General features: G+C 36.5%; 1 protein-coding gene across 2 annotated transcripts; it reads right to left on the bottom strand.

Annotated features, from left to right (window-relative positions):
- LOC135218440 (cystatin-B-like) lies at positions 1-11,400 on the bottom strand. Of its 2 annotated transcripts, none has more exons than XM_064254755.1 (4): positions 11,250-11,400; positions 4,349-4,453; positions 3,012-3,101; positions 1-387 (listed from the first exon to the last, which is right to left on the bottom strand). In XM_064254755.1, the coding sequence occupies exons 2-4, from the start codon at positions 4,424-4,426 to the stop codon at positions 271-273; spliced, it is 285 nt and encodes a 94-aa protein (XP_064110825.1). In that variant the 5' UTR covers positions 4,427-4,453; positions 11,250-11,400; the 3' UTR covers positions 1-270. The 2 variants fall into 2 exon arrangements, with proteins under 2 accessions (XP_064110825.1, XP_064110827.1); XM_064254757.1 differs by having other exon boundaries at positions 4,349-4,450; positions 11,250-11,398.
- Positions 11,401-13,901: the final 2,501 nt, after the last annotated feature.

Genomic DNA, 13,901 nt, shown 5'->3' with positions numbered 1-13,901 from the left:
TTCTTGATCTCAAAATTTTTACTGAAAATAACAAAAGTGAATTTTTGAAGTGCACAACTGCTGCACTTTCCTGCAGATGGGTGGAGTTCTTATCAAAACGTATGCAAATCTACAACATTAATCCGAGAATCCCCAAAAATAACATTTCGAAACAAAGCAACAAAAACTAGATGATTTGAAAAAACACACATAAAAAGCACTGAAATCTCCACCTGAAGACCACTAGTGACTCGAGACGAAGTGTAGTTTGTAGTGATCTTCGACCTCAACTTAGAAATACTCAATGTCATCTTCCAAGGCCTTGGGATGCTGTACACTGTGGAGGGAGATCTCCCCCTGTAGGTTTCGGTACACTCTCGCGTGAACATGGGCGTCCCCGAGGTCGATCTGCAATAAACACGGTGGCCAGTTTACTTGTGTTTGTATGTCAGTGGTTTCATGAAGACTAACACGAAATAGAGACTATCTGTTATAAACTATTTACAATACGAACTTGTTGGCATGCGCTATGCGTGCTGAAACCTGGCATTGCTGACTCTCCTATCCTTCTGTCCCCCTACCTATTTCATGAACCATACCCGGGGCGGACAAAGAGGTTTGCAGGAGGAGGGTAAATGTCTCTCCTATTATATATATATATATATATATATATATATATATATATATATATATATATACCTACGTGGACCCCACCTGGGGTTTGCAGGAGGAGGGTGGATGTCTCTTCCATCTTCCCGTTACCCTACCTACCCCGCCACCACCCGGGGTGGATAAACTGGTTTGCAGTGGGTAAGTGGCTGTGTCATGTCTCCCATACTGTCACCCAGGGGAGCACAAACAAGGTCCACTCGGATTTTATATTTATAGAATAGATTATCACCATTATTCTTAAGAGGAGCAAAACATTCATTAGCCAGTTTAGTTTTATAAAATGTTTTTAGATTAAAACACAGCTAAGTTTGGGAAGGGTTTGAAACTGTATTAACTTTAACCAGTGCATCTTTAATGAGGCAATTTTAAGCTTCTTTTCAATGAAGTTAATCTCATTAGTGAATTCTGATGGACCCGACTTCCTCGAATTTGTATTTTTGCTTCCTGAATATTCTAACACCAAGGAAGAATCAGCTTAGACCGCGTTCTTCGTAATGATGATTATAAAATATCTCAAACGCCAACAGAGAATTACTCAAGTACATCAGTCCAGGTGTTCGTAATGCAGGCTTCAATATCACGACGTCGAAAGCGAGAATTAAATAAAAGGAACTTTATTGTTACAGAGATCCTTAATCTTAAAATTCTTATCACGAAGTCGAAAGAAGAAGACGAAGAAGAGGCTGAATTGCATTACTACATTTTCGTTCATGTTCAAGTTCATCGCGTTTCTTCACCATCTTTTTCTGAGTGACTTTTCATTCATTGGACATGTTTATTTCCATCTTATCAGTTTATCGTACCGAAGATCTGTTCATTTTTAAAATAGCTTCCTATCTCCTTCCGGTGGGACGTATTTTCCTACTGACTAATTATTTAGTAAAAGAAAATGTTCCTGATTGATATGTTGGACAAAGTATGAAGTCGATCTAAAAAAAAAATCTCAAGTTTAACTGAAAAGCAAAAAGTAGTTATTGGAGAGAGAGAGAGAGAGAGAACAAAAAATAAAAACTGAATCTTGAATAACATAAAATGATTTCAGATGCAATACATAAAAAAGAAAATATATGGAAAAATAAAATATATCATAATTATAACAGCATAATGAAAGAGCGATCTAAATAAGAAGGAATTCAAAAGAAATAAAGTGAGAAGAAATGAAAAAAATAAAGCTATTTAAAATTTTATGGTGTTTATGAGCTGTAACAATGAATCAATCGAAATAAGAAGAGGGTGACAAAAAAATTAATTTACAAATATCTGAAGAGTATTCAGGGTTATATCATATAGAGTCAAGTTGGTGAAACTGATAACCACTTTGATTTACCAAGTAATCAAGAAGACATCACTGCAAAGCTTAGAGAGCAGCTGACAACAATGATTAAAAAAAAAAAAAAAGCCAAACCTCTACCCAAAGTAAGACACAAGCTTGAGGCGTTTCAAAGGGATTACTCAGCTACAACTACTATGCAAAAATCACCTCAATAAGGAGGAATAAAACAAGCAAGGGAGCCGTTTCAAAGGCATATCCCACCTACTACTACTACTACTACTACTACTAAAACCCAGGTGATTCACGCCTTCAGAAGGAAGGAGGTCTCCGTTGCTGATGGAATATGGCATAGTTGATAAGTGGTTGCGAGTGATTCAAACTTTTTTTTGACATAAGATAACTGTGTTAGAATTCAGACGCTGACTGTGTGTAAGAATACGGAGAGTGCCTTGTTTGGTGTACAAGTAGCTCCGATAATGGACAGGAATGGGAGAAACTAGCGCCCGACCATTGAAATGAGAAAAGAAGTAGAATATTTATAAAGAAACAAAGGAGACGCTTGTTCTGTACACATATGGGTTATGTATAGCGAATGAGGTTACGTTGAGAACCCATCCAAGTACTGACCAAAACTCACAATGCCCAAATTTAATACGAGAAAGTATATACAGAAATAGGTATGTATTGCGTAAATCATTTAAAAACATTTATTCTCATTTTACACGTAGTTACTTGGAATTTTAGTATATACAGATATATAGGTAGGTGAAATGAGTAAGTATATACGGTGTATAGGTATGTGTATATATATGTATATGTATATACATAGTAAGTTCAAGTATGTTGAGCTATAAAAAATATAAATAAATTGATTGAATCTGTGCATAAATTACATTTATTGTATATGTATTTATTGTAAAAAGACATTTAAAGTGTATTTTTTTTAAATAAAAGAAAAAAATAGGCGATTGACGACCAACGCCATAGTGGGGGTGTTAGTGGTTCAAGAATCTAACGAAAGTTATACCAAGACTAACATACAGAAGACGTACTGTTCTCGTACGATATACAACATGAAAGGTCTCACCTTCGCAAAGAAGTTAGTCCCGGCCACAACCTGCGTCTTGTACGAAATCAGTTCATACTTGGAGAGTGTGAAGCCCACCTTCTCCTCGACCTGAAATTAAAAATAAGGGAAATATTATAGTTCACCATCTGGAAGAAGGTAAAAAATTTCAACGTCCGTCTAACAACCTATGGTAGACTCTCTCTCTCTCTCTCTCTCTCTCTCTCTCTCTCTCTCTCTCTCTCTCTCTCTCTCTCTCTCTCTCTCTCTCTCTCTCTCTCTCTTTTAACACAGTAAAAAAAATATTTAAATATAATTTTTTAAAAATTATTTTTTGCAGCAGTACTTCGCTTTCTTGTACGGAACTCAAACAATTCGACACATTCTACCTCTACTTTCATACTACAGACACTAATTTCTGCGCCCCCCCCCCCCCCCCGAAAAAGGTCTCCCCTATTCAACAACTACAACAATTTATAGTACTAACAATCACAACACTTCCTCAGCTTAAAAAAAAAAAAATAGAAACTACACTTATCAATAACCTCCGTTACGCCCAAAATCAAAAGACTGATTGACATACAGACTTGGCACACATGCCAAGCACTGGGACCTATGAGGTCATTCAGCGCTGAAACGGAAACTGACAGTGAAAAGGTTAGAAAGGCGTAACAGGAGGAAAACCTCAAAGCAATTGCGCTACGAATCAATTGTGAAAGTCCGATGGGAGAAAAGAGAATATCAATGGAGGTACAGTAAAAGATTACGAGAGGGTGGACAGTAAGCTGGAAGAAAAGAGAATATGAATGGAGGTACAGTACAAGATTACGAGAGGGTGGACAGTAAGGTGGAGAAAATGGGAAAAAGAAAAAATATGAATGGAGGGGTTTACAGTAAAAGATTACGAGAAGGGTGGACAGAAAGCTGGAAAGAAAGAAAAAAGAGAATATGAATGGAGGTACAGTAAAAGGAATTAAAGAGGGAGGGGGAACAGTAAAGCTGTAGGAAGAAAAGAGAATATGAATGGAGGTACAGTAAAAGATTAAGAGAGGGTGGACAGTAAGCTGGAAGAAAAGAGAATAAAATAATGAAAAGAGAATATGAAAATGGGAAGGGGGGGGGTACAAGGTTAAAAGGATTAAAAGATAGGGGGGACGGGTCGAAGGGCTGGGAGAAGTAAGTAAAGAGAATATCAATGGAGGTACAGTAAAAGATTACGAGAGGGTGGACAGTAAGGTGGAAGAAAAGAGAATATGAATGGAGGTACAGTAAAAGATTACGAAAGGTGAACAGTAAGGTGAAAGAAAAGAGAATATCAATGGAGGTACAGTAAAAATAGAAATCTCTAGAAAACTCACAGCCGCCTTGACTTCGTCCAAAATGGCCTGGACCTCCTCGCTGGCGGGTTTGGCTTCAGTGGTTCCTCCGCACATCATCTTGGCTGGTCGTACAAGTTACGTCTGCTGGATAGAGATCCTTTCCGTTAGCTAACATCAACTATTAATAAATCCACGTAATGTATATATACACCGAGCTACAAATGTCCTTTAATATCTAATTCGCCCAACGTCGGAATTAATATATTTTCATATATGTTAACCTCTTGCGTTGGCGGTGTGGTTGAAAGCTTCACTGTGCGTCATAAATTTGTTGGGTTTGATGGTTCGCGCCCGTGAGCCGACAAATTTCTTATAGACTAAAAAAATATTCCCTTTCAATTAATATATATGAAAATATAAGAATTCCGAGGTAGAGCGATTTAGATATTAAAGGACATTTGTAGCTCGATGTTTATGTATATGAATCACGGAATGTGATATTACTCATCATATATATATATATATATATATATATATATATATATATATATATATATATATATATATATATATATATATATATATATATATATATATGTGTGTGTGTGTGTGTGTGTGTGTGTGTGTGTAAAATAAAAACACCGTATCGTGCTGCTCAGTAATCAGAGAAAGGATCCACAGTAATAATCTTGTTTATCAAAATATATTTGTTAGAAATGTTTATAATGATTATTATAGCTTTGTTTCGTCCATCATTCTGCATGTAGCCTTGATCACTAACTAAATGAGAGAAATGACACATAGTATATTTCGCCTTGAACAAGAATATTACTGTGGGTCCTTCTACTGATATATATATATATATATATATATATATATATATATATATAAATTTCTAATGCTTTTTCCTCCATGGTTGTCTTGTTGAAGTAGCCATGGGTCACAAGGAGGCTCAAGATCCCTTCTGTGATATTAAGAAAAGCTTCAACTCTCTTAAGAGCTCGTGTCTTCTTCCCCCGCCCAACCACCGCCAACCCCCCACCATGGCTTCTTTTGAAATAATTTCTACTTATAACCATAAATCTTTTTGATAGCCTAAATTAATCTTAAATGCCCTGCCTACAGTCCTCTGGATAACCAATACAGTTTGACAGTATTACAGAGGTTGCAGCGTCCTGATTGGCTGTTGATAAGCCAATCACATGGCTGGAAACTCTGTCTCTCTCGAGTTTTCACATAGGCAGGATGTACGTTCCACCTCTCCTGAGAGATACTTTTGAAAGGCGTATCCCTCAGAAGTGGAACATACACCCTGTCTGTGTGAACTCTCTCTCAGAGAGTTTCCAGCCCTGTGATTGGCTTATCAACAGGCAATCAGGAGCGTCGTAAGGGACTGGCCTAGACATCAGATGCACGGTTGACGTGAATCTACTATAGTAGATGAGCAATTAAACAAAAAACAACAAAGGTGTTTCTGAAGCTTAGTAACCTGGGTCGCAAACTTCTTTTTAAAACCTTATCAGTGTAATCTAGGCCTTTGATTCAAAGAATTCAAAAGATGATTCCACCTCAACCATAGACTATATACAGTGTATGAAGTCTGAAATTTCATCTTCAGTTATTATAATCATAGTTCTTTTAGAAGTACTATGATTAACCTCAGCAGATAGACAATCACATAGAATACCACACACAAAGACAGTTACATAAACAGGTCAGATACCTGATAACCCTAGACGCTAATCTGCGGGCTTAAATAATGCGGTAAACGGCAACCATAATAAAACTATAAAAGACGTTGAAGGCCAATCATCATTATCATTGCGTCATATAATTTAAGGCGTCCAAACGCTATCAGGGATTGGTGAGTGATCGCTTTACTGATTAGGAAATTACTCCCATACATTACCACAGTTTGACAGGAAGTGAGCTTCTGATAAGGGGAACGTTGGTGTTTGATAGGTCTACAAGAGGATAAAACTGAGAGTAAATATGATCGGAACTATATAGGAACATGGAACAGATGATGATAACGAAAGAGAAGAGGGGATACCAAGAACAGGTGAAACACGATAGGAAGTCAGAAAAAAAAACTACAAGTGTCTTTGGAAGCCAGGTTCGAAAAGGATAAATACATTTCTGAACCAACTTCTCCCAATGGAAGTAAAGTGTGGATGTTAAATGCGGAATAAAAAAAAAGTGGGCGTATTTAACCTCTGATAAGGAGACAGCGATCAAATGTCAACCTGATAAGCCGATCCGTTAATTATAAATTCCAACACGCCCTAGCGGTTAGGTCTACTTCCCGTGGATAGTATAAGCAAACAGTCGTTTAATTACATACAAAGTAACTGTAAAAACCCACAAATTTGGCGCAGTTTTCTGTATGAAAGCATTCTAAAACAACAACAAAAGTATTCTGTAACAACAAGATTTAAAAAAATTCGTCCACAAATAATTCACAAACATATAGGCCTATGAGTTCCATTAAACTCCTCGAGTCTAGTTATCATTGCAAAATATAGAATTTAGCCGCGCACTGAAATAACTCCACTCATCACAATAAGTATTGGTTTTTATACAGGATAGAAGCTGCCCTTAGACTGGAAAAATCAACCCTGGCAGATAGAATCCCAAGGGTAGGCTATACAGTATGGACTTTCAAAAGCAAACCTAGAACTACATGTGGATAAAAATCACACATTTACAAATACGAGTCTAAACATTACAGTGTTATAACAATGACAGAAGTCTTGCTTGAAATAAGTGTGCGGTACATTTAACCTTGAAACTGAGATACTATGTAAATAACTATACACGCCCACCTCTCTCTCTCTCTCTCTCTCTCTCTCTCTCTCTGATGTGACGTTTGCATTCAGTGACTTTCAGATAAGAAGTGACGTCATATCCCGGAGAGAGATAAGCACTTTAAATGGGTCTCATAAGTAAATCAAGCATATTTCGGGGCACGAATTTCTTTTTATCTTTGTTCCAGATTCAAGATCAACTTTATATTCAATACATCTAAAAACAGGGCTCTTTTAATGAAAATACTCTGCGCCACTATAGATCATCTGTAACAACAACCTTAAACACTTAGCACAGACATTTGCGAGATAAATTGTGAAGTCAGTAAAAAAGCAAATCGAAAAGAACAAAAAATCGAAACACAATAAAAGTGTGAGAAGTCATGTGTTGTGTTTGAACTCATGACTAACAGTCACTCACAGGATAAGATTTCCAGCTAGACCCAATCGAGATGACATCACTTTACGGAGTTGACTTGTATTCCGCCTGTCTAGGAATTTACTGAAAGATTTTTCTTATGCCCCACAACGTAATTCATGGGTTTATCAAATAAAGCATACGGCAAGCGCACAATAATTGCTAAAGCAATTGGCGCCAAATCTGCTTAGCATTGCACACGGCTACATTCTTCGCTTGATTTATTCGTCTCTGTCTTGTACCGTGCAACACTCGGTCACCGACCAAACTAAGCTGAAATCAATAACGCAGTCAAAGAGGATGAATGAAACCATTCTAAACCAATAAGAAAATTCCTTGAGGGAAGGCAACATCGACCTCACCAGTTGGCTGTAAAAATAGATGACCATCAGTGAAAGCAAGGCCTAGCAAGTTTATGATTGAAAGGTCTGAATTAAAACTGCAGTTTAAAAGGCACTATAGCAGATATACCGGCTGATAATTTTTCTGTTATTCTCTTACTTTTCAAGATCAGTTAAAACAGTATATGATAACAGCAGCGGAAAGACCCTATGCGGTATTAATGGTGTTTTCTGAATTGTAGTTTAAGCTAATTCGACTTCATGAGTCTAGCGACATCAACCCAAAAGCCACCGTTCGAAACTTTACATCGCTCATTCTCTCTCAACAGACTTCCAAGGTGTAACGCTATACACACCGTAATACAACCACAAGTTGAAGGATGAAACTGACATTTTAATTAATATATAGAGCACCGTACAAGCGATTTCCGTATTTTCTCGCAGAGGTTTGCTCCTGAAGATAAGTGATATAAGAAATTCGAAAGGACTGTGCTCAAACGTTACACATTCATGAGCACAATTGGTCCATACTTTGACATTTCATGATGCAAAAACCTTTCGTACCATTTGTTTTTATATATACACTTGCGCATTCGTTGTTTGTAATTAATAGCCTTCACAAAATGATCGACAGAATGGAGTAAACTAGTCCATTTGATCGACTATAGTTTGTTTTAATTTTCGGTGTCACCAGAGGCAAAGGAACAGGTCTGACAGTGAGCATATATATGGATATGATTCACCATTACTGTGACGTCACGCATCCTCTGTCCCACAGATGATAGAGTAGGTACCTGTACATCCGGAGTACGTGTAATCAAGTAAAAAATGCGACGAAGTGTCTTCGGCCGTCAGTTTTGCCAATTGGTATGTGTTTACCATGGTCTAGGTGGTGTTTACCCTCCAAACTGGGTATAAGACTTACACAAAACCGGGGAAATAAGAAAAATTAGCGTATCTATTTGCAGTATATATACATATAAGAGCAATTTTATCATTATTGCATTACTATGACAAATAGAATTCAAGGAAACAGTATGTAAATGCATCGGCGTAAGTGTGAAGCTCCACTAAATTGGCAACGATGCTTCGGCGCAATGGAGTGTTGTGTACAGCGTATAATGCTGTATGAAACTCTCAGCAGCGGTCCTTGAAACTTTCAGTCACGGCCCAGTGGTGGCCTGTATTGTTGGCAACTACACCGGTGCCAGCCGCACGATCATGGCTAACTTTAACCGTCAATAAAATCAAACTACTGAGACTAGAGAGCTGCAATTTGGTATGTTGATGGTTGGAGGGCGGATGTTCAACATACGAATTCGCAGCCCTCTAGCCTCAATAGGTTTTTATGACCTGAGGGCGGACTGACAGACAAATAGCCATCTCAATAGTTCTTTTTTTACAGAAAACTAAAAATCTGACCACAAACCAAGGAATGAATATACTAGGCCTACAACCCGAGAGAAGGAGTTCGGGTGAACTCAGATCCGCCAACCCCCCACCCCGTGATAGATTATTTGTAAAAAGTACAAGATACGATTTTTGTTAAATTCTAGTAAATTTCAGTCAACCTGGATAAAATTCCGAATGTAATTCTGTTAAGATGGTAAAATATTGTATATTTTCTCTAATAAAAGATAACAAAGAAGTGATAGAGGCTGTACTTCAGAAGCTTGCGCATGTTCGTGAAAAAATAATAGGCGAAACTGAATCAGAATATGATCTATACTTGTTTTTTCATCTGCCCATACGCCTGTGGTGTTTTTGTATGGTAACACTGCGTCCCGGGCTTTAGATTGTTACATTCAGCTTACATTCAACTATTATAATAATATCTTATTTCGAATATTAACGGTGTAATTCGCATACAGTAAATTATTAATACACTTTTCAGTTGCAAATGTACACCCAGATATCCTTTTATTTACCTAAAACTTACACATAGCGTAACTATTTAAAGCCCGGGACGCAGTGTTACCATACAAAAACACCACAGGCGGATGGACAGATGAATGAAACAAATGCATTCAAATGTGAGTGGTTACGAAAACCAGCCCGTTAAATTAGCTGAGACTGTTCAGATCGGAGTCAACACCAAAGTCGTAATTGAAGTGAAGCTTGGGAAAGGAATCATTAAATTTTGTTTACGAGAATATGTTGAAAGTACTCTGGTAAATCTCCCCCACTTTATATGGAATCTAGATTTTCCGGAAATACTTTGGATCGTGAATTTTCAATTTTGGCTGGAATCTTTTATGTTAGGGGAGGAAATAAAGGCTATAGGTAAAACAAATGAAGAAACCGCTTCTGAATCTGACACTGGCCATGAAATAAAATCAAAATATAACATACGAACGGGATATTGCATTTGATGTATATTTGAAGACACATTTGTTTCTGAATTTAAGTTTAATTATAAACAAATACTTGGATTATAATGGAAAACGTTTGAGAAAAAAACGAGATAATATGTAACGATGAAAGCGCATTTAATGAATAGGCTGTTGGGTAGTTTGGTTGTTATGTGCCAAACATTTGTATAGACAACTTAATTTGGGATTCAAATAACGAAATGGGATTTCAAACTGATTCATGAATAGAATGGATGAACCCTTCCCTATATATATATATATATTCTATATATAGATATTATATAATAATTATATATATATATCTATATATATATATATATATAGAATACATATACATATACATATACATATATACATACATATACATATACATATACATATATATATACATAGATATATATATATATATATATATATATATATATATATATATATATATATATTATATATATATATAAAGCAAAGATGTCAATTATATAAAAAATATTGTCTAAGAATATACGCGGCAACGTAAAACTTGTTAGTGAAGATTTTAGTAATTGTTTCAATTTTCGCATACCGAGTTTCACTTGTCATACGGTTCGTTTCGAACTTAAAATAAATTTCGGAAAAAACTAAATTACTTCCGGTATCTCTTCCATCAAGGCAAAATTGCTGTCTATTTACTTAAGAGGCGTAAACACACCGCACCAATGGCCGATGAGTGACGTCAAGTTTGGCAAAGTTGCCAAATAGTAAACAATGTGGCTTCGTCTTACCCGTAACCACTATTGATTGAATAACATGATACAAAGAATGGAGCAAATATTATTTAATAATCTGCAATTATTTAAATAACGAGTAAAATTATATAAATCCAGTACTTAGGCCTATTATAATACTTACACCAATTAGTAATCACAGGTATTGACACATAATAAGTTGCCAGATACTATTTTGGATCCAATTATAGACAACTTTATATTATATAATAATATGTACCTATGACAGTTTAATACTCACGGTGGTACAAGCAAAACAAGAGATTCGGTTACGTAGAGCACCAACAGCAAAGTGGAAGTGGATGGATAAACAACAGAGCTCTTATAACATCGGTCGCGACTACCACTCACTATTTCTGTGCTCTTCTTATCTTGCAGGTGCCGGTTAGCCCTGCCTGACGAACAAAATTTGTAAAGTAAATGCTACATGGCTTCTTGTTTAGCTTTCAATTTGCTACTAATATGTTAATGATGTAATACCATACACTTGTCCGCATGTCTCATATAATTAAAAAAAGTTTTATTTGGAAGAAATAATTTACTCATTTTAAAACTGTACGACAACGAAATTATCCAATAACTTTTAGCAAAGCCACGTTAACTTGTTTTATCAATTCGTATTGAACAATACTTTATAGAAACCATATGTAACTTATATAATGTAAATTTATTTAACTATGAAAATAAGCGTTGTGCAAGTAATTGCGAAATTCAGATTGTCGTTGACGGTAAACGAAAACAACAGAACTTGTGACATCCGGTATCATAAGTTTATATTGTGTTGCAATGACTTTGAATTTATTACAGAGGGCAGATCGTGCATTTTTGTACCAACATTTTCATTTGGAAATAGCAAAAATTCATTTGTTTTTAAATGTTTACACGACAAATCTTGTTACTTAACGAAGACATGCGATAAAGGTTCGCTTTCGCGAATATATTTGCTGTACAAACTTATATCAAAGGTTGGATATGATCTAAAATAACTGGAACTGTGCTGGTTTTGTTTTCCTGTTTTTAGTAAACATCGCACAAGCCTAAACCAAATAAATTATAAGTAATCTCACAAGTAATAATATGTAAGTTGTATGTATGTGCGAGTGACAGAATTACATCCGGCCAAAGCAAAAAATGTCAGTTGCCAACGGCGTATAAAAGGATTTATCGCATTTCAGTCCTTACTGAGGCTGTCACTGTTAAAAATAGACTTTACTTTACTTAAAATAAACGCTCCCTTTAGGAACTCTGAGTTGGGTTTCACTATCTTTACGAGGAAGTTATCATTATTATTAATTTAACATTACTTCTTCACACTAATTAAAGGACATGATAACAATGAAAGCACGTGATACGGTACGTGGGTTAATGATCTAGTTCGGAAGATGACTAACAGTCATGGTACATACAACACTTGCCTCTCACTTGCTGCTACATGACGTTCGTATAACACTCGCTAAAAAAAAAAAAAAAAAAAAGATACGTCTATTGGTCATGTGTCTGTGATGTCACTGGGCAGCCTCATTGTCTTTCCAGGAAGGATTTGATATAATGTATACCTCTAAAAGCTGCTTTTGTACAGTGGGAGCACTTCGAGGATATCCCCATGGCAGTAGGCCTATTCCAGCCAAGCAGAGCGTCAGTGAAGCTGAGAATACTTGTGGAAATGATTTGACGGATATAAGGGATGATATATAATAATAAATCATTGACAAATGTTTGATATTGACTCAGTTCTAAAAAAAAAAAACTTTATCACAGACGAAATGCACAGAGATTATTTAGCGATTTAAAAAAGGGAAATATACACATGTCTATATCTAGGAGAACAGAAAAGTTATTTTCCTTCAAAGAAAGCACCACTAACAAGAAATAGGTGGAACATTTAAGGAAACAAAAGGGAAAGAAGAGAATTCCTCATCCTGGAAGTGAACAGAATGATGTCCAGAGGGATAAGGAGTTGCAGAATTATCTGACTTCCTTTGTGTTTCCTGAATCATTCGACTTGCTATGTTGTAGCTCACCTTTTTTTAGCAGATCCTGGGTGGATCTATAGGTGGGCGCTTCCACTGTAGTCAGTAATAAGACAAACATGAAAATGTTCAAACAATCATAAATCATACACTCATCATTACGGTGCACCCCCGCCCCCCAAATTTCTGGAAGTCCATATTTTCTGTGACTACCGTTTTCATTGAACTGTACTTACAAAGTAATAAATAACAATCTTTTTTTTTTTTGGCAAGTCTTTTTTTATATATGAATTTAGTTATGAAGCATGAGCATCATTCTTTAGTAGTAGGAAATGCAAGAGTGATAATAGGAATATGATATATACCTATATATGCAATGATATTTTTAGAGGAAAAGGTCCAGTTTTGGGGAAAAATACCCCCCACCCCCCTAAAAGAAACTGGGTACAGGCCTGAGGTGTATCCCACAACAAGGGTGGCTCAATGGAAAAGAGATAGGACCATGGTAACTGCCACATTCTTACTTTAAATGTTGAATTGTGGTTGAACCCACAGCAGAATACTTCGTCAGTATTACTATCGTAGATTCACGACGCTCCTGATTGGCCATTGATAAGCCAATCACGGGATTGGAACTCTCAGTCTCGCTCGAGAGTTCACATAGGCAGGGTGTATGTTCCACCTCTCCTGAGAGATACTTTTGAAAGACGTATCCCTCAGGAGAGGTGGAACATACATCCTGCCTATGTGAACTCTCTCGAGAGAGACTGAGAGTGTTCAGCCCTGTGATTGGCTTATCAACAGTCAATCAGGAGCGTCGTAAGGGACTGGCCTAGACATCAGATGCACGGCTGATGTGAATCTACTATAGATTCATACTCCTACACAAGAGGACCAGCAACAACACGTCGAATCCCCTTAAA

This window comes from Macrobrachium nipponense, chromosome 9 (genome assembly GCF_015104395.2).
Source record: "Macrobrachium nipponense isolate FS-2020 chromosome 9, ASM1510439v2, whole genome shotgun sequence".
Classification (NCBI taxonomy): domain Eukaryota; kingdom Metazoa; phylum Arthropoda; class Malacostraca; order Decapoda; family Palaemonidae; genus Macrobrachium; species Macrobrachium nipponense.
This window is presented reverse-complemented; position numbering and strand designations above follow the sequence as displayed.